The sequence below is a fragment of the Nipponia nippon genome, unplaced genomic scaffold, assembly GCF_047370975.1.
Source record: "Nipponia nippon isolate SJK-2023a ecotype South Korea unplaced genomic scaffold, ASM4737097v1 scaffold_10, whole genome shotgun sequence".
Taxonomy (NCBI): domain Eukaryota; kingdom Metazoa; phylum Chordata; class Aves; order Pelecaniformes; family Threskiornithidae; genus Nipponia; species Nipponia nippon.
The window spans coordinates 26,854,457-26,877,173 of NW_028262291.1; the positions used below are offsets into that span (position 1 = coordinate 26,854,457).

General features: G+C 33.7%; 1 protein-coding gene across 4 annotated transcripts in view; it reads right to left on the reverse strand.

Annotated features, from left to right (window-relative positions):
- Positions 1-22,717, reverse strand: part of FUT8 (fucosyltransferase 8) — a 151,808-nt gene that overhangs the window by 51,679 nt on the left and 77,412 nt on the right. For all 4 annotated transcript variants that reach the window (XR_015701903.1, XR_015701904.1, XR_015701905.1 and 1 more), the window contains 2 exons: positions 19,832-19,946; positions 6,854-7,091 (listed from right to left, as the gene is read on the reverse strand). Coding sequence is in view for 1 of the 4 variants with exons in the window: in XM_087746041.1 (XP_087602167.1) it covers positions 6,854-7,091; positions 19,832-19,946 (353 nt within the window). In the remaining 3 variants the exon portion in view is untranslated. The remainder of the gene's footprint in view (positions 1-6,853; positions 7,092-19,831; positions 19,947-22,717) is intronic.

Consider the following 22,717-nt stretch of genomic DNA (forward strand, 5'->3'; position numbering starts at 1 on the left):
TCAGTTTCATTTTTATTTCTGAATATTATATATGCAGAATATTTTTGACTCAAAGACTTCTAATCAGAAGAGGATTTTAAAATGTTCCAAAGCACCTTAACTTTAAAGTCAATTTTTATCCATTAGAAAAGATCTTTTTCCAGAATTTATAACCATCTCTAACTCTTGATAGGACATTTGCAATGATCTCAAAGACATTATGTATAGTAAAGTAGGCTCAGTAACACAAATCAATCTCTCTTCCCCCTCCATCCCATCTCTCTATATATGTAAAGTGTTTTCCTTCACTGTAAGATCAGCTGGTTAAATGAATTTGACTTCCATTTGTCTCTAAGACTTTGCTTCTTTTATTCCACTAACAGCTTTGTTCATAAAGTTAAGCACTGATCTGATATCTGAAAGTGAAAAAGGACACATAGCTCAAAGACAACATCTAACTCTTTAGTTATACCTCATGTTTCTTTTCATGGATTGACTCACCTTGCTCAAAAAAGTAAAATACACATTTTTAAAAGTGTGTCAACTTATTTTTCCTTTTGTTTTTCTGCTGTTCCAATCTCTTGAGCAACAGCAGGTAAAGGACTGTTTAAAATAAATTACTCTACTTGTGCTCATCAAAGGCATAGACACTAGAGTTGCTGATGGCTCTATTCAGCCTTCCTCATCCTAGCCTGTTTACTGTATACCAGACCACAGCTTCAACTCGGTCACTGAAATCACAATAACCTTCTATGCCACACATGCAAAATATTAAAAGACTGAAAGGGAAATAACCCACAATTTTCAAAAACACATATAATCTTGATGAAATGAAGACTTACTGATGGAGAATCTACCATATCCCCTCAATAAATTATTACAGTCATCAATCTTCCTGCAAAAAACAGACCTTATTTCCAATCTGAATTTTCCGGCCACATGCTTTTGTCTAAAACCAGAACCTTTTCCCATCTAGAAATGCCTATAAAATGTGGCAGGACCAGCTTTTTAAACTCGCTTCATTTTTAAATTGAATTATGTTCTTTAATCTCTCACTGCAAAGCAGAGTTTTCTGGGCTTGAATCAGTGTAGTTCTTTCTGAAAATCCTTTCATATTTATCAATATCCATTCTGAAGGCCACATAACAAAACTAGACAGTGTGCTGCAGCCTGGTCATTGCTCTGCAAGGCAACAATAACTTTTTGCTACTATTCAATAACCCTCCACTTAGGCATAAGGATCACACTTTGCTCTCTTAGGCTACTGTATTGCTCTGAAAACTCAGACCTACCTCATTAGAATTCTATGGTCCTTTTAACAGTTACCATCTTCTAAATATTTTTTGACATTTACGTACACAAATGTCTTCATATAGAGCATCTCACAAAACACCTTCACAACAAAAAAATCTATGCAGTATCAGTAGCTTGATTTCAAGATTAACGCAACTGAAACAAAGGGAAAATAAGACAGATTGCTGTTCTCTTTTCTCTCAAACCACCATTCCCCAGTATGCTTCACAGTAATGTAAATTTGCTTGAAGTAAAATGTAAATAATGAAAGTCAGTGTATAAAAAAGATATTAAGAATTAGAAATAGATCGATATTTTCTGCAAGATTTTATAAAGAAGAGAGGTACGGGAGCAAAGCAAAATTCATACAATTGTATGCAAGTTGAAGGTTTTTTATGCTAATACTAAATATTCATCTGATTTATGTAAAAAAAAAACCTACTGTCAAGGAAGATCTAATTCATGGAATTAAATTTTTTTATTTATTACAACTAATCCTGCAGAACTTTCTACGGTTTGAGTTTGCAATTTTCATTTAGTCCTTTTGATTACTGCTGCCTTATTGGCTTTAATAAATTAAAAATTAATTTTGTGTACCCACAGTATCCTCTTTCTTGAATTATACATATAAACATATTAATTCATATTTTAAGATTATAGTTCAATAAATACTTAAAAGCTGGCACTACCACCAAACGAAGAGCTCTGCCATTTTTTTCCCCTCTGGGTACCCCTGCCTTAAAAGTATTCATTCATCAAACCATGGCTAGAGGCAGCAAAGTCAATATTCAAATGTAACTGCAGGAAACTGTTTCAGGTTTCCTTTTTCAAGTTATCTTTCATCTTACTGGTTTGCAGGCCTTAGGGGAAGGAGCGCATACTGTTATTTAACACATGTAGATGGCTTCTTTACCTCTACATCCCTTCATTCCCCACCATGTAATGCAGATATGACTTCTGACTGTATATTAATCTGTCCTCTCTCTTAATCTTTCTTTTAATCTTTCTTTTCCCATTTAGTGTATGGTTCCACTTTTTTATTTAGTTATTTTAGAGCCCTCCTTCAATGTATTATTGGGGTATGTCACCAAGACATCATAAATCAGCAAGCAAAAACTGATAAAAAGAGGCCTACCCTGTTTTAGCATGTTGCAATAACAAAACATTATGACCTGGCAATTACAAATATTCATCCTCAATATAACTAATTATTTTAAAGACAAATAATCAAAAATTTAATGATAATTATGTCTTCACAAGTTCTCTATACTTTGACTCTTATTACTAGGAAGTCATACATAGTTCTTGTAACAATTCCTACCTAAATTGTTCATAAAAGTTTAGCCATAGACATCAAGGGAAAATGTAAGTTACAATTGCAGGCAATGTATAATTTCAAAATTAAAAAGAACATGCATACAACCATTTCTTTTTAAGATTTTTTTTTTTCTCTAGAATGACAGTCTGAAAGTGTTTGAGCAAAACAAAGGAAAAGGAAAATTCCAAAAACATACTCATTTTTTCTGAAGTAGAGAAACTTAGCTTTTATGCCTAGTTAAGAGAGGACTGGACCATTAATATTTTAAAGATATATATACTCTCAGCTGGTATAAGCCTCTTAATTCTTTGTAGAAGAGAGGAAAAAAAAAAGAGAGAGAGAGAGAAATCAAATCTATATAAATTTAGAAAGACATAAAAAAAACATATAGAAATCTTCAGCAAGACAGAACGTCTTTCAAATTTACTGGCACTAAAGTATCCAGTGAAGATTCCTACTGAAGCTAGTAAAAGAGATCAATTGTCAGTATCATTCTTCCTCAATGATCATGCCATTGCAGAAGATTAGAATTTAACACAGTTTATAGTGCAAGCAGCTATGTCTTCTGTCTCTAGAACATCAAAATTCAAATTAGTGGCATTCATTAAATTAAAAAAAATTTGATCACATCAAGACATTTCATGCGTTCAGCCTTCAAACTATTCATCTGATCTAGAAACTAATTAAAAAAAAAACTGTAGGGAGATAAAAGGAAACATTATTTGTACTTTCATCAGCAAGAGCCCACACTGCAGGAAATCGTGATCTATTTTAACAGATTTTCATGAAAATACATCGTCTTTTTAAGTCATGTATGCATAAGTGCTCCAGAACATTGGTTTACAGCTTATTATGTTAAATGCAAGGCTCACAAAACTGCCTGCAGCTAAATTCACATACAGCAGTATGTCCAGAACCATGCCCTGATGGCAGTTTCAGTTGCTAACTTTGCCAAACATGAATAAAACTTCACCTACAGTTTTCAATGTCAGTTTTCCATTTCTACTTATTTTTAGAAAATATTCAACCATTTCTAAGAACTAACTGTTGGAAAAAAATCTCATTCACAAAAAAAGCTTGGATTTTCAAATAAGAATTTTGTAGCATCTTGTAGCTTTGAAGAACAGACATTATTTCAATGTGTAAATGTCGTTTCAATGCATAAACACACTAGTGTGTTTACACACCAATCTGTAAATTGGATTTTGTAAATCTGAAAAAGTTCATTTGAGATCTTTTAGACTTTAATAGTTAAATACTTTAAGATTCCATGTGCACTGGGTATGCAATGTCCTGTTGAGACAACTGAAGATTTTGATATGTTCTGAATATCAACCACATAGAGAAAGATGCAAGATTCACCTGCATGTATGAGGATTCATATGTGCAACCAAAACAGGAAGAACTGACCCTTTGTAGGAATTTCTCTTTGAGAGAGCTTACCCCTTACTTGCCTCCTGTTGTTGTACTTTCACCCTCTTCTAAAGCAGCTGGTTCTGGACAGTGCCAGTTCATGAGGACAAAAGAGCAGGTTATTATTAGCCATAATCAACTCTTCCCACAGTTGAACTCATTTACTAAGTTTGTCCATATCACACAGTTTATAGGTCAGGAGGACATCTACTCCAAAATTCTGCTCAAAGCAGGCTAAACCATGAGATCAGAACAGGTTGCTCAGGGTTTCAGACAGACAGGTCTCGAAAGCCTCCAAAGATGGAGACTGCAGACCCTCTCCTGGGAACTTCTTTAGCTATATTCATGATGAAAAGGTTTTGATCTTAATCAGCATTGTTCTTGGTGTGGTATCAAAAATAAGGACTTAGAAATGTTCTTTACCATCAACAGAAGACAAAAGACTACCTTGCTGAACTAGAGATGTGTGCTTACTTTGGAAAGGCAACTACCATTTCTGCATTTAATCCTAAACTACAGTTTTCTATAACATTTTACCCTGCCCTCCCTTTCTCTGAATTCAGCAAGGCTATCGTATCTGAACCTTCTAAGAAGCTACAAACAGCTAATTGAATATTTTGAAGCAGAAAAATATTTGTAAAACCTTTTCCACAGAGACAACAGTGGAAACTATGAGATCTGGTTGACACTTACACACAAACAATGTGTTGGATCAAGGAGATTTCTGCAAAGTTTAATTCTTGCTATGACTGGACTCAAACAGGCCCTGGGCTGAACTGTCCACTGCATAGGCAATTCTCCTTCCTCTACATATCCTCCACAGCACACTTCCTCACTAAACTGCTAATCAGCCAGATAACAAAGATCTTCAAGTACTATTGGCTCCAACATGAATAAGAAATGTTACTGATTCTCTGAAAAAAAAAAGAACACAAATGAAACAAACAAAACAACACACCACTCTCAAAAAAACAACAAACCCTAGCATACAACACAACAGTCTCTGATGACTTGGGAGATTTGGCCATTCTTCCCTGCATGTAACTTTACACCCCATCCAAAATCTCTCTATCAGGGGTAGCCAACAGAACAGGAAGAATGAAGACAGTGCAGGGGAAACCAGTTTGTGTGAACCCAGAACTGAAAATCTCTGCTTGCTAATCCAAACAGACAAACTATATATTGCCTCAATGGCACTGGGCTAGTACTGGTCTGCAGAAGTCATGCTGTAGCTCTTGTAGTTCTAATGAGAAAACTGTAAGCTAAAATAATGTCTCATCAGTGCACTGTCTCTTATTGATGAGTGTAGTCTACACAATCGTCTACTGAAAATCCCTACAAATTTTTTAGATGTCCCAATGAAATCCAAGTCACTACTGTTGCTGCCAAATACATCCTTCAGGATATATTGGAAAGAAATTCTTGAGTCTGTAGGCACAACTAACATAAATAATAAAAAGTATCAGCCCTTCTTATCTGTCCTTAAGCAGAGAGTTACCAAGCCAAAATTCCTTTCTGGGATAAGATTAATGGGCCACATGCTAACAATCAAAATTTGCATCAGCGCTGATAAATAACACAGCTATAGCCTGAAAAGTAGCACAGTATCTTCCTTCTGTTTCCCACTCTAAATTGTTTTTGTCCGTAGCTCAGCCCATTCACTACCCATTGTTAGTTTATCTACTGATCCAATAATTATGTGGACTATAATTGTCAATAATACAAAATATTATTAAAATTAATGTTCCACCTCTCTCTAACCCAATTGTTTAATTATGTTTTTTCCAAGAATCTCCTTTTATCAATGAAGACATCTCACTAAATTTACTTAGTCTTGCATAAGAACAGTCAGTTGTATTCTTTTTGATCAACTGTGTCTTCTCTGCATTTATTGTAACATTTATAAACTCCCACTATAATACCCGTTACAGATTTAGAAAGAGAGGAAGAGTCAATAAAATCCATGTTTTAAAAAGCTGACAATTGTTCACATAAAAATTATCTGAGCAGAGCTTTAATTTAAAAATATTCTTCCCAGTATTTATCATAAATTGAGAGCAAAAAGTTAGCATATGGGCAGCCATCTCCAGTTGTGCTGTACACCTACTCAATTTTGACAAAAATCTGAAAAATGTTTTAAACATATAGAAGAAACTATAAGACCACACAGATGTTAATAACTCTTCAAGATGTTGCCTGCAAGAATTCCATTAAAATGAATGCTGCTGACTTTGAGACAAAGAAAGCTATCTGACTCTCCAAAAATGAATGCTCATCTAGTTATTCTAGCAAAATTGTTCAGCCTAGTATAAGAATGGATCAACTTACTGATCTACAAATAAAAAGGTATGTAACATTGCTACTGTTTTTACAACCTGAATTTTGAGTTGGTTCAGTCTACATTAAAAATTATTTCAAATATTTCATTATTTTGTTCGTGTGTGAATGACTATTGGATAATATTTTCTTTGTATTTCTTTTGCTTTATATTTGAAACATGCTTTATTGCTTTGAAGTTTACCAACAACAGCCTCTATTTAATACTCTCTTCCCATAAAAATTGAATTCATATCTGGCACATACCACAGTGGCACACTGCTTAAGGACTATAATTTAAATCTGAAATACAAAAATTTTTTATTGGAACTCTCTGCCAAGGCAGAGGTATCTTAATAAGGATAATATTTTTTTCAATACAATAAAAAAAAATATTTACAAGATGGTTATGTATACAATTGCAGTCATATTTATTACACTCCACATAACGTTAAAGAAAGAGGTATAAAAATAGTTCTACATGAATGAAGCTGCACAAAACAAGGAGAAATTATTTGAGTTATTAAGTCTTACCTGACCAGTGTCCAGTGGTGGTACCTGATCTGTCAGTACATGTCTCACTTACAGGCCTAAATACAGTCTCCCAGCCACCGGTAGCATAGCGCCAGTTCTGAGACTCTAAAATGAGTGTTCGCTGAGTGCCATAAGCGATCATGAAGCAGTAGACTACATGATGAAGTTGACAACCATAGCCACAGCCTTTGTTGATATTACACACAAGTTTCTTAGCTTTGCTGCAATCCTTCGGGTTCTGTAAGTATGGATGAAAAAGTGAAGCTGAAGAGAAGGTATACACAAAGGCATACTTTCTTCTGAACATCTGACAAATGTCATAAATCACATAAGTCATCCTGCTATAATACGTCTCATATTAAAATGGATGAGTAAGCTTCAGCCTCATGAAAATTTTATGTGAATTCTTCACTGTGAACATGAACAGTTATTGAACATACTTCACTATCCTAATGTAAAATAGAATACCTTCAAGATTTTAAATTACTTTCTCATTTGTAAATCTGTCAGAATAAGCTAACATTTGGACTCAGAGTTCACATTTCATCAACATGATTCTCAGTGTTGGAATGCTTTTTCCTCTGGCATTTTTCCAAGTTTGTTAGTTCTCTTTCAATAAGCACGCATGTCATCCAACGAAAGAAAATTTCCACCTGTCTACAGTATACAGAATAAAACAAATGCTTACTAATGGACTGCTTCCCAGACTAACTGACCACATAAAAAATACAGAATATAAAACACATACCTGAGCAGACTGATAAAAGACAGTATTTTAATCTGCATGCACACTCAATAAAATAATATACTACACTTCCACAATCCAAGAAAAAACAACAAAGGAGGCAAATGTCTACATTATATGAACGCTATGTTTAAAAGCACAAACTAATAAACATTTTTAGGTATGCGGACAACAGAACAACATAATCTACAGAAGTTTTCTTTCTGCAAAATACAGTACTTTGCTGTACACATTCATACTTGCATGTCTCTAGAAATACTTCTGCATTCCAAAAAGGTTTTTTTACAAAATCTCTAGGATGAAAAGGTATTCTCTAGACATACTTCTGCATTCCAAAAAGGATTTTCATAAAATCTCTAGGATGAAAAGTTAGTTTTCAGTTAAGCTGCAAGAATACTGATATTTGAGCGTCAATATAAATTCTGTTCCTCTCACATCTAAACAACTTTAAATAAAATTTTCTGTAAATTTACAACAAATCAGGTCTTTCCAAAAACCATAAGCACTGTTTGGAGAACTGAGATCTCTCCATCAAGTGATCTTAAAGATAATCTGAATATTCTGAGTCCTAAAATACTTAATAAAAATTTTAATTTGTGCATTCGGTTGTGTAAAGGAGGGGATAATAGTTCAGATCTGGAAAAAAAATTAAAAAATGCCAACAAACTCCACAACATGCATTACTTCAGCATTTGATTTTTTTCATGTTAAGGAAAAAACATCTGATTCAAAGCCTGACTAGCTATGAAAAACAATAAATTAAATAAAATGTCCATTCCTAATTTTTGTTCCTTAGACCCATACTCTTGCTATCACAAATCCAATGAATAACTTGAGATTAAATCTAACCGATATCTTTGAGACTATAACAAATCTACTTCTCACAGTCTTTTAGGAGAGTAAGAGGGTTTTTCTAGTATTGTGTGCAAGTCCACAAAGAAAGAATTCCATGAAAAAAATATCTCCTCCCTAAATCTACAGATATATTTACACCATGCAATGAAGTGTAATGATAGCAGGTGCAAGTAGAATCATTTTCTGCTGTTAACTGTTACTGTGTAGAAAAGACTTAAGCTCAAAAAAAAAAAGACAAGTGTATACTGTTATGGTGTTATTTTTTTAATTGAAATATTAGGCCAATAAAAAGTATAAGAAGTTTCTTTCTGTCATTTAGAGAGTTGTCAGAAGCAGACATAAGTGTTCAGTTGTAGAAGTTTAAAATTTGTATTTTGTGTTTCTTTACCTGTTTTACTTCTATTTTTGAAAGGTGTGTCTAGATGTTTTAACTGCTACTTAATAATTCATACTTTATACAGAGTCTCTCAGAAGAGTTTTAATAACATTGTGTAACATACTATAACTAGATTGTAAAAAGAACTATTATGGCCAAAAGTAAACAATTAGCAAAATGTATTTATCAAAAAGTAGGGCATTATGTATAATGTATGTTGTTGTCTGTCGCAAGACATGAATTGGCTTAGACAGAATTTTATTTAATTTATTTTTTAAATTGAATTAATGATTTTGCAATATACTTCTGTTGAGACATTTAAAAAAACCTGATTTTAAAGAAAGCATGCAAAAAGGAAAAATAGATACATTAGAGATGTCAACAGAGCCATAAAGCATGTTGTTAAGACTGATTCCCATTTTTTTCCCACATAGCAAAAATTCTTATTGCAACTAAATTTTTTGTAACTATTTTGAAAAGGATAGTCTCTGAGAATTTTTAGAAAATACCAGTAGATAAAGTTTCCTGCACTTTCTATTACCTTCAAATGCCTGCATCCCCTTGGAAATGAAAGCATTTAATTGATGACGTATTTGAAGTTGTGTAAACTTTGATAAGGTGTGCCCTTCTAACTTTCTTGCATGCAAATGCAAGTTTCATATAACAGCTTATTAACATCATTATGGAAATCGAGTAGGAATCACATAAAGAAACATAATTTGATACCGTGACTGCTTACCAATGTCAATATAATGCACTTACTTGGGTTTTAACATTACTTGGAGACTTAACTAGAAAGTATACATATAGATTAACAGGCTGCCCAGGGAAGTGGGCAGGGAAGAGACCCCATCCCTGGAGGTATTTAAAAGACGTGTAGATGTGGTACTTAGGGACATGGTTTAGTGGTGGACCTGGCAGTGTTAGGTTAACAGTTGGACTTGATGATCTTAAAGGTCTTTTCCAACCTAAACAATTCTATGATTCTAATATTAGTTTGTGACTTAAACAGAAAGCTAGTTAAGGTGATTTCTTTATGACTTTGTTTTTTTCTATACTTGCTATACTCCAATTTTAAGACAAGGCAGTATTTGAGCTTAAATTATTTATTGGGAGCTTAAAAAAAAAAAAAAAAAAAAGTAGTGATACTTAGATATGCTGCAGTTTCAACTGGGATTTCCTGAAAAAGGTGGAATTAATAACTATCAAGAAGGAAGAAAAATTACAATCACATCGCGTGCATCAGAATAGCTTCTATGTTCATAAGCCAAAACTGACATCCAAAGCAACCCATAAAGGTATTAAGTTGATAAAGGATAACAACAGTCAATTTCAAAGCCAGTGAAGACTGACAGAAGATTTTTCCTCCTGGCATAAAGTCATAGAAAAGGATTATAAGTCTCTGATTTGAATGAGCAGCACACAGTGCTCATCACAAACTCTTATATCCAATTGAGTTGTGTACATAATCAAGAAAGGGATGGAAGGGACCTCCAGGATTTTCAAGCCCTGTAATGTAACAGCCGTACAACTGCATTAAAAAACAAACAAACAAAACCACAAACAAACACACAACGATCACACAACCTCACAAAACATACTTCAGTATGTAGAAGATTAGATTATCAAGCCATGCCAGACTTTACACCTTTTATTTTTCTCAAAATTACTTACATGAACACTGAAACGGAACATAGTAACAAATCTTCAGAACTGTAAAATGGTTAAAATTATGTATTTCTGTGGAAGAGAATGTTACATGTCACCTAAAAGTGGATTTTTATAACTGGCAAAATGGATTTGGTGGTCTTTCATCACCAATAACATGGGCATACACTGTTGCTCTCGCAGAAGTCAGGGTTTCCACTAAACTGATACAGTTAAACTCTCACCCAAATAAAGGCAATATGCCATTACTTCCTACTTGCAAGCACTAGCAGATTCCCGCTCCTTCTTCCCTTAAGAAGTTTTACACTCCTTTAGGCTGCAAATGACCTCTCTTGCCTAGGTTATGAGGGAAGTAGTATATCCACATTTTCTCCGCAAGAAATGTATCTCCCTAATTCTTCTGTAGTACGTGACAACCTTTGTAATGAGGTATGCAGGCCTTATGAGTGTAGCAAAGTTACAGAAGTCTGGCTGACATCTCCTTTACTAATGGAGCTGGGAAATCACCTATTACACTGCAGACCTACAAAATTGCATTAGCAATGAGAGAAACAGTAGTTTTTAGTCTTGCATTTAATTAACATTCATTGGTTTGCCTGTTTGAAGGAATATCCTTGAATGGTTTCTTTTGAATAACTGACTTGGGTAGCTACTTTATCTTCATAAGACTTATTTAAAATTGTTCTCCTGCATCCATTTAAAAACTATTTTAACTGAGACATACCAAACAGGAACCCCACTAGCCTTTAAATAAAATTATTTAAAAGTTATTTTTAGTACCTATGGTTCACCAAAGGAATGCTGCCACTATAAATCTTTACAGGAAGACTAAAGAGACTGAAGGAGATTCCGTGCTATTATGACTGACTGCCCCAAATATGTAAGCCTTGTTAAATTCAACCTTAAACTTAATTTTGCAAAAGCAGCACAGTAGGAGTCTTGTATTGAAGTGTCTTCTTTAGAAGAGACTAAACTGTCATTCCCTACTCAAGTTCTCCAGGGTACTCAAGATTTTGTAGACCTCTACGTATCACATCCCCTTCTCTGTTCTCTTGAGTAGACTGAAATCTTTATCTATTTAGCCTTTACTCTCAGAGATACCAGGTTCATGTATTTGATCATCCACATTACTTTCCTCTTCAAGTTTTATAGTTTTATTATATCCTTTCTGACACTAAGGGACGAGAACTGCACAGTCTATCCTTGATGCAGATGCATTGTTTAAATACTGTTGAGCGCTGAAATGATATTTTCACAGAATTACCTGTCTTAACTCCAAGATCTTGTTACTCAATGGTATTAGTCAACTGTATATGTGTATGTGCATTAAAGACTGTCTTCCCTCATGTACATATCTCAGAATTCTGTGCAGATGACTGTAATCTACAGTTTTAATATCCAAAGACAAAATAACCAGAGAATGAGCTAATAGTGTAAAATTCTTCTGCAACAGTTAGTCTCAAGCTGTTTAGCACAAAGTTTACAGAATACTGACGGTATAAAAGCCAAATATTTTAAATAAATTGTTTAAAATGCAACAGTTTTTTGGTCTTAATTTTCTATCTCTAACTAAAACAAAAAAAAAGAGACTGAAATCCTGGGAAGTGTTCAAATAAATCAGTATTGACTTGTAAAAACTGAAAACCTGGAAAAAGTTTTGAGAGGAAATTACAGCTATAGTGGGAAATACCCATTACTGAGTCGGTATTTACTCTTCCCCTAAACAGCAACAGTTTAAATGGAACTATTAGCAAGAATGGTGAGAACAGACCATATCTCTGTTCACATAATTCTACATATTAAACAAAAGAATCAATAGGTATAATGCTCTCTAGCACATTATTTGTACCATGAGTTCATTTTTGTTTCTTATTCCTATTGGGTTACTGAGTACTCTTCAGTAAAATGAAAACACACTCCACTAACTCCATAAGGTGCTGAAAGACAATGAAACACCACAGTATTTTCTTAATGTAATGTGTGGCTCCAAAATTACAGTTTGTGGAATTTTTACATTCAGATTACTAGCATACAGCAATAGCAACAAAAATCAAATAAAATCAAAACTGTTAGAAAAATGATAATTTGAAACATATTAAACACAGGCAAAATCTATAGTAGTAAATGTGCCTGGGACTTATTCTAGCTGACACAGAAAAGACTGCATCCATGCTATTAAACTTTCTAAACCTCTTAAAACAGGGTAGCCACAGCAGATTTATGAAAAGTGGCTTGTGCTAAGTCTCAAACACAGCTGAAGAATTATTTGGGAGAAAACTACTTGATGCAAGTCAAAAACATGCCAGGAACCATTCTAACAATTTAACAGTATAGAATATTATGTTCCAGTGTCTAGGAACATTCTCTGCCATTGTTTGGCTAGAGTAAAAATAGTTTTAGGAATATTTCCAGGTCCCCATCTTACACTTCTTTCGGTGCTCAAAGAAACTTCTCCAGGACTCCTATTCACAAAGTCAATAGGATCAGATGGGAAAGATGTCGGAAGTGCTGCTTCAATGCCTCACCACCTTCCACTGTTTTCAAGCGTGCAGTTAGCCATCAAAACACATGACAAACTGGCAAAAGTAAACTCTGCTGCTTAACATACATTTTACTGTAAGAGAAATGACTGTGGTTTTTGTAAATTGAAAAGTTTAGAGAAATGTACTCTCATCCAATGAATCAAGACAGATTAGAGTAGAGCAGGCAAGCAGTCTGTTGCAAATTACAAAGTAACCTCATAAACTCAGTGTGATGCTCATTAACAAAGGCGTTCTTTTTTATATTTTCAATAAATATTTTATTCCTTAATGCTACACAGTCTGCTGGAGAAGACAGTCCCACCCAGACTCTGTGGAAAATCCCATTTTTTGAGAGAATAATGCCAAGGAAAGGTATTTCTCATCCTAGTTACCGCAAAAGTAATTCACACCATCTTCTATTCCCCTTTCTTTGTGATGCCACTTGTAATGGTTCCTTTTCATACCAGCTCCCCTCAATACCTGGGGGATGAGAAAATAAAAAAGACCCAGAAGTTTCTTCCAGCTGCTGGAAGAAAATTTTCTTCTTCCCCTAGTCAAAAATATTACATATTTGATGTGAGAGACAAGGAGCCTTATCTGCCTCTAATGTTAATTCCTCTAGCTTGCACCTACCCTCCTACAACAGACAAGCTTCAGCTTGAATAAAACATCCCAAGCATGTAGATGGACTAACCACACTGTGCTCCTCAATCCACTATACAGACATTCTAGAGAAAACCTCATATACATATCAGCAGTGACCACACTTTATTAAGTGGTTATTATCCTAATACCATACTTTCAGGTACTGAATTTACTAAGTAACTTAATGAAGATGACCCAAGACATGTCTTAAGACATACTGAAAAGTCAAATCATTTTTACATTTTCATATGTTACAGGAACTATTCAGTCCCTTTCTAAACTTTCTCAAAAAGTCAGAAAAATTGGCTTGCTGTCTGGTATTTTTTCTTTAATTCTTTTGTTTCACTTTTAAATCTATTTTGCCCAAAAGATTAACTTTTTAAATGCTTAAATTCATTCATATGCCTAAGTTTTCTTTTCTAGTGTTACAGGGAAGGAATCAAATCACTCTTCCAGTGCTGTGCAATTAATTCAGCAACCTGGAAAAAATGGGAAAAGAACTGCAAAATACAGATGAGCTTACAATGTGATGGTTCAATACACAATGAAAGAATCTTCACAAAAAAAACATGAATACGAGCCAGAGATGTGCAACTACAAACAAAAAAAAAAAATCAAAATGTCAGATTACAAATATAATCACATTTAAATTTCAAACCACCAAAGATTTTCAGTAGGTAATTCAGATGTATTAAAATATATAGTAGTAAAATATATAGTAGTAAAATAGAAAGAAAAATAAAGAAATGCATATTAAATTACAAACATTTCTAAGAATCCATCAAAAGTATAACTAAATCTCTCAACGAGCAGGGTTTTGGGTTGAATGGGAGGGTGAAGGATTGGGCATAACCCTCCAACTAGTGAAGAGAGCTCCTGGGGCTTTATAATAAATGTTCAGTTCAAGTCACACTTACAAACCTGAAGTACACCAGTTATAGAAACCTGACTTGACAAAATGTGTTTCAAAGACAGTTTGACTTTTTATTAACTATTTAAATGACATAATTTCCCAAGACAATTCAAGTAATTCTGGAAGTACCAAAACTAATTAAACAAGTTTCCCATGCATTTTTAACTAATGGATCCTTCCCATGTGGATTCTTTGGTGCCTAAAGAAGGGTAAGTGCAAACTTCAGCCTTGTCCAGTCGATGCACTAAGAGTTTCTTGCCTCTACCTTCCCCACTTATTTCCACAGAAAAATCTTCATTAAGAAAATTAAGAGAATGATGATGCTGTAGCAAAGAATGTAACAAGGTAACAATAACCATCTGCTAGATGCTACATTTTTAGGCCTTACTAGTCTGTGAGTAAACCTCTCAGACAGAATCTATTAATTGTTCTGTTCAATTACTTCGCCTTAGATATAGACAACCACATGACAGTCATTACCTCCTTTCAATTCTGTTGACCACTAGTGGCACTGATTAATTTATAATTAAATGAGTGAGTGTATGTAAGTCAAATGATTGAAGTTTATCCAAATTAATAATAGACATAGTTAAGTTTAAGACAACTAGAAGACATAGCCAAAGTGTGTCAGTATTATGAATTCATAACCATAAATCTTGACTGGACCTGTATTCCCTAAGTAAGCAAGTAGCACTTACGGACAGGAACACATCTCAGTTAAGCTTAAGGATATGGCCTTTTTCAACTGTTTGCCTTGCCAGTATCTAATCTTGCCTTTATCATTTCAAGATGAGACTATTAAAGTGTGCTATTCCTAGGTCTACTTCTTAAATCTATTCAGAAACTAGAACCAGCATTCATGAAATTTTTCTCCTTGAGTAACTGAATTATCAGGATTCTATGTATTTGGAGTAAATGCCAGAAAGCTTTCAAATAAACCTAAGGATGCTGAGTCTACCACAGGAAAACCAAAGTGCTACAAGGTCTGCCCATTAAAGAAATCATCTCTTCTCCCAGAACAGTGCCCATACAGACACATAACTGAAGTACTTCAGCTAGTGTTCTCCTTCCCCATAAAAAAAGTAAATGCTGATGGGGAATTTTCTATGAGACTTTTTCCAATATGGAATTTACTTTTGCCTTTGTTTCAAATTAGTTTGAATTTATCAACACCAACAACACACCTCAATTGCCACAACACACTACAATTCATTTCTCATGAGTGAGGTGGAATAACTGGGAAAAGATACAATACATTAGATTTGATTTATCGAAGGATACAAATTTCAAGTTTTCAAGACTTACAGTTGTGAAGGGTACATACCCTTGCACACATGCAGAGTGTTCAGAGCCTTTTTTGTTGTTGTTGTCATTTTAGCATGAGTACTTTTATTAAAGATATATGCCATTAATTTTAATGGGAGGGAAAGAGAGAGGATTTAATACACTTTAAGACAGAAAAATTTAAGTGACACATTCAATCACCAAAAATACTGGGAAATCCAGAAACCTCAGAATAAAGTCTTGTAAGCAACTTCCTTTTCTTTGCATGCATACACAACCCCAACTAAATAGTATGAATATGGCAAATTATGACAATTATAATTGATGATGCTATTGAGTACTTAGTAACCTTTCTCACCTGCTTATATTTTTAACCTCCAAACTTGAACAAAATGTTTTGATTTTTTAAAAAATAGGAGGCAAAAATATTCTGCTATTGGGAGACTGCGTGCTGGATCACAAACTTCCTAAAATAAATAGAACAAAAATAAGCACAAAAGGAAAGGGGAAGAAAACAAACTGCTGCCTTCATAATCATTTACTCATTCCACCACTTGCAGAATACACAGTACTACAGGAGCCCTTGTCTGACTTCTCCTGCACATTCTCTTCAATCGTTTGATAATGAACGTTTCTGAAAATAAGGTCTTTTGCTTAAATGTAACCTTCTAGCTTTTTAAGTGTTGCTCTAACTACAGGGAACTAGCTAAATGTAGCCTCATTAAATCAAATTTATGGTAATGCCATCCAAATGAAGTAGCAGTCATCACAATTCACAATCATTCAGCTAAATGATTTCCCAGGGAGATGTCCCAAAATAATGCAGCTGTCGCTGTTCAACATGTACCAGAAACAAAACGATACAGTACTTTCATTCTTCACAAAAAAAAAAAAAAAAAAAGAAAAAAATTTACAAATATGTTCCAGATAGGTCTTTTTGGCAGGGAGCTGGGGGACAAGGGTTGTTGAATTTTTTATTTTATTTTATTTTATTTTTATATGTGTCATTTCAGTCCATGGACTGCTTTACATTGCATACTCACAGTCAGCCCTGTACTCTTCAAAATCTTGAAACACACTACAAAATAAGTCAACTTGACTTCCAAATGTGTAGTCACAGACATATTTCATGTTTGGATCATTACTTGCAACAATCATTCAAGACAGGAGATATTTTAATCTTTAGAAGGACTCCAAAAGCTTATGTCTGGCTTACAGGCATGTAGGCAAGAGATTCATCCTCGTTTTTTTTCAGACAGAAGAATGAGAATAAAAAGGAAAAGACAGGGTAGTAATTGTATATGTGAATGACCCGTCTCAAAGACTGTAACTACTCATGAAAAAGAATATTTTCTATCTTTGAAGAGTTGGCTAGGTTTCCACCCCAACTTTGGGCACATTGAGAATTACCATGCCTCGGGGTTTGAATCTTTTATGTGAATGATGGTAATAGTATATGCCTGGAGGTAAATGATCATCCATAAACATATGTAGGCACCAAACCATCCTATCCACAGTTTCTTCCTACAGTGTAATTTTTCTGATTTTTTTTCTTTTTTTGGTCTTTTAGCAAACAACCTTCAAAGAAACAAAAGTAGTCGTGGAGTAATGGACAAAGTGTGATCAAAGATCAAAACCAGATTATAAAAAGGAGCGAGAAATGGCAAACACACAGAGAAATGGCCTCTAGTTATCTTAGCAGGACTAGTACTTTCATGCATGAAACATGGAAGAACTGGTAAAAGGCAAAGCCATTAAATCAAACATCTGAAAAATTTTAAATTAAGTCAAGTCTAGAGAAGATTGTCATGAATTCCAGAAGAAACTAACCAAAGCAAACATGACTCATGACAAGTGAAATTTTGTATTGATAACTAAATTTAAAGTAAGCATAGTGGAAGAAAAAGTATTCAAGTTTCAAAATTCAGTTGAATTAAAAAATCTTGGGCATCATTTTCAATAGCTCCACAGTGACATGAACTCAAAGGAGAGCTATTATTAGCTAAGTAATACCTTAGACTGCATAAAAAACAATATAAGAAAAAAACATGTTGGTGCTATTCTATAAATCAATAGATTTATAGAATATATTGTCTATCGTCATTTGTCAACTAGTGGATGCTCAATTCTAATAGCCTGGTGAAGAATTAGCGTTAAGGAAATACATCAGGAAGAAAAAATTAAAGGTATTATAAATTCTCACACATGACGAATTATTGTAAATTTTAGTTACGTTTAGCCTGAAAAGAGATTAATAAAAAGAAACACAGTAAGCATATGAAAGAATAGTTTAGTGAGAAAAAGCTCAACATATATTTCTATTTCACATTTTAGTACAACAAAAACTGAGCATCCAATACAGCTAAAATGTTCCAACTAACCTAAAAGACACATAGAATAAACAGGGTAATATTATTTGTTCATAAAATACCCAAATAATTTTTAATGTGTTGCCGCATATTTGCTAAACCCAAGAATTTAGTGCTATTTTTGATGACCTGCACAGTTATAATGCTAAAAATATCAACATTTATCATAGCTAGAATTACATTTTTTGGAAAATACGTATCGCCATTCTTCAACTTAAATAAACCTCAAAGACAATTACTAAGGAAACACATGTCCCTTCTGTATAGTTTCTAGATCCTTCCATGCGAAACAATCATACGGAACTTGATGCGCTGCAGTAATACATTTATATGTTTCTAATTTCTATAATCTACCAGTGATAACTTACTAAAAACAAAAAACAATGTAATTTCCTCTGTAATATAGAAAGTACTAGAACTTAAAAAAAGAAGGGAAATACTCATTTTCTTATGTGTTTCTCAGTGTTATGGGATGAATCCATAATGATTAATTTTATATTTTAAATGCATAAATAGAAAAAAACCACTCCATTCTTCCTATGACAGAAACTTTATTATTGATTCCTTTTTAAAAAAATCATACATAAAACAGAAACAAAAATGGCCTGTATGATGGAAACCGAGTCAAGTATGTTAGATCTAATTCTAATTCTGAACCTAATGCCACAACTTTCTGTAAGTCACCTGCTCGTGCTCATCATCAGGTTTCCTTCTCAGGATAATGAGGGTGGTTACCTTTCTTGGAAGTGCCTTAGGATACAATACACTTTCTGAAAGGCTTTAACCAGTTGTGCTACAAATATGAAATATTAGGATTCTATATGTTTTGTGACTTGGTACTGGTTTCATTCTTAATATTTTTTCTACATTTTTTTAAATGAGAATAAGTTACCTCTATAGAGAGAAAGCCCTTTATCATAGACTATACGCATCTAAATAAATTTTAGAAGGAGCTAATTGGGCTCCCAGCTCTTTGCTCAGTAAGTAAATTTATTTCAAATTCACTTGAAACCAATGCAAGCATTTATTTCATGCTTCAATTTTGAGCTGCTGTTCTCCTTTTACTTTTGTTATTCATTGTATGTACTTGGAGGTCCTAGTCTTGAACTAAGGCCCTGAACACTGTAGAACATACAATAGGAAGACAATCACTCTCCAGAAATACATACATGCTTAGATAAGACAACAAATGGATACAGTGAAAGAAGAGAAGAAGGTAGAGAAAGGCCATATTTATCAGCATGAAAAGTAGTTAAAGTACACCATTGTCAAACAGTGACATCAAAAATGAAAGAATAAGGAACCGTTCTCAAGGAGTTGAAAACCACAGGTCCAGAAAACAAACAACCAACAAAAAAAAAAAAAAACCAACAAAACCCAAAACCCAAAGATTTGCTTGAAATATTATCATTCCGTATATATATAAAATAATGTTTGAAACAAACGTTCTAATTTCTTTTGTATATAATTCATTCATATACAAACATTTGCTTAAAACTGTCATGTAATTACTCTATTACAAGGCTATAGCTAAGTGCTATATATATTAAAAAAAAAAAAAAAAAAACGTTTAACTTGATTTAAAAGCTCTACCCTCTTACCTGTAGATAAGTTATTCTCCTCTGTACCAAGTCTGTTAGATCTTTGGCCTCTTTTTCTCGCCAGTCTCCTGCTCCATCTGTTTGACTGAGGTAGTACAAGTCGGTCATTATTGACCTGTAAACAACAATGGAAAACAATCTTAAAAAATGGGAAACAATCTTAACATTACTAGATTAGAGGATTAGATGAAATTAAAGACAAATTAAACAGATATTTCAATTATAGCCTCAAAAACAGTTTCTTCATGCCACCTCCTACCCCACAATCCAAACAGTAGCCAAGAAAGACTGACTGTCCTCCAGATAACATATGTTCCATACCCATGAGTAATTATAGTATTAAACAGGAGATGGCTTAGAAAAATTGCTCTAAAGCATTTGTTTCTGGTATGTGCGAAAGGAAACTAAAAAAGAATAGTTCCATGCTAGATACATTATCCAGTGGCCCCAGATGAAAGTGCAATACTGATTCCTACAGTAGCTTCTATTATAATGCATTGTTACTTTGCCTCCCACAATCATCTCACTATGCTTGTATAGAATATAATATTACAAATGTCTTTAGCACAGGTACAACAGTAATCCTTCTATTTTTTTTAGTGAAAACTAACTACAGAATATTATTACAAGGTTTAGTCAAGAGTATTTTCTATGGCATGTAGCTCCTTCTGACTCTGGAAGAAGGAAGAGTTTTGCCTGCTTAGAATGACTGCATGTTACTAATAGTCAAATGGAAAAAAAATTAAAAAATAAGAAATTCAAAACAGACTCATGGTCATATTACAAGTCTACACTACAAAACATTAATTTTGAGTCACTATCAAATATTAAATTGAGGTTATCTAATACACTAGAGGTCCTCTTCGTAGGGTTATCACATTTTGGTGGCCAAATAAGAGGATGATGAACTCCATATCATGAGAAGAAAAATGGTATAAAACTTTTATTTTCTGACATTAGCCAGGAATTTTGTGAAAAACAGCCCAAACAGTAACACCCAGGAAAAGATTTTTTTTATATCTGTGGCTTTTGGGAGCAAATACAAAACTAGAGGCAAACTATTCAAAATATTTGCAAAAACATTAATGGCTATTCTACAAGTAACAGGTGGCACAATTCAGAACCAATAGTTTCAGAGTTGGCTTTACAGACTGAGAATATCTAAAGTTGCTAAAGATTTCTCCATAAGAATACTAAAGTTTTAATTTTGAACCACTTTTCTTAATTTTTTCATCTGAACTTTAGATATTGCAATTTATTGCCTGAAATTAATGATAAGCCACAATTTTGATCACTAGGAAGAGCTGCAACAGAACAAAGGCAGAGAAATTTAGGAGGTGACAAAAAAAAAGAGTGTAAGGTGAGGTGTGTCATCCATGACAAGAAGACAACCATATTTCCTAACAACCTTTGAAGTGGTCTTGTCAGTGACGTAATACAGGACACCGTTTTTGGCAGCACTTGTTAGTACTGGAACCACAAACCTAGTTAGCTAAGGCTATCCCTTATAAATAAGCTTAGCAAGTGAGGGAGGATCAGACAACATCTCTCTGTTAGGTAATTATTTCCAATGACACAATATTTAAGCCGTAAATATTGAGATAAATCAAATTGGGACAGAGCTATCTTTATCAGCAGTTAGCAGACAACCTTCTCTCGCTAATAACTGGATTTATGGATCCATATCTTTCCATTCTCATACACTTATTCTGTTTTTCATACCCATACTTATACACAGGATAACAGTGACACTGACTTACTATATCATCTACTGTTGCTGTATTAAACATTATACCCAAATTGTTCAGCAGCAGTAATGTTCACCTTCTGTCAATCAATTGGAAGTACCATATCTACATTCTAATCTCAAACTATATAAGCTGGATTTTCTTTTACAAGGTAACTGAGCTTGAAACATTCTCCTCTAGCTTTGTATGAAAAATAAACAATTTAAAGTATTATCAGGTAACTAGTTTCGAATCAGTAACTTTTAAAGATGCATAATACTCAAAATAACATGAAAGCACAGTTTAGGGACACAATTAGAACAGAATTAATGTTGCAGTAGATCTAATACAATGGATTATACACAAATAACTGAACAGACAGAGTCTGCTTCTCTTAAAGCAGTGTTTTCCAATTTATAGAAAGCATTACAGGCTAGTAGGCAAATTAAAAAAAGGAAACCCATGCATTTTCTTGGGAGTTTAAATATATTTTTCTTCCCAATCAGGATGCAACCATGCTGGATGTTTAAAGAAAAACTATAAATTTGAGGTTTAAACATTAAAAAAAAAAAAATCCTGTGCAATCATTAAAAGCAGCTACGCAACCACAGCCACATTTAAAACAATTTTCAAATGCTCTCTTTCATTGGCCTTAAAAAAGTCTTTTCTGTACTTGTGACATAAATAATCAGCATACTCTCCTTTTACTTTACAGAAATATATTTCTATTAAATTTTGGCATAAAATGACTGAAAATACAAAGCCTACAATAAAAAAAAAAAAAAGTTTTCCCTCTCAGCAGTTCAGTAATTTTTCCTATTTCTAAGGAAAAGAAGTGTTGTCCAAATTTCACTTTTTATATTGTTGGCCTTGGTGACCATGGCAAAGCAAAGGCAGTAGGTAACTTTAAATAATCAGCTTTACAGATGAAATATAATTATTTTACATCATGTTTGAGGTAAGAGGAATGATGAGAGAGTCCTTACACAGCCGCAGTGACTCAACACTTTAGGGAAAGGCAGCTTTGCTCAATAGAAACCATAAAAAATATCAGATAATTTGTGAGAAATTTTATGAATACATGCAAGAGTTTTCAGATAGTACCCACAATCTTTTTTAAAAAAAAATTTACTCTTATAAAACTCTGAAGTAAACCAGG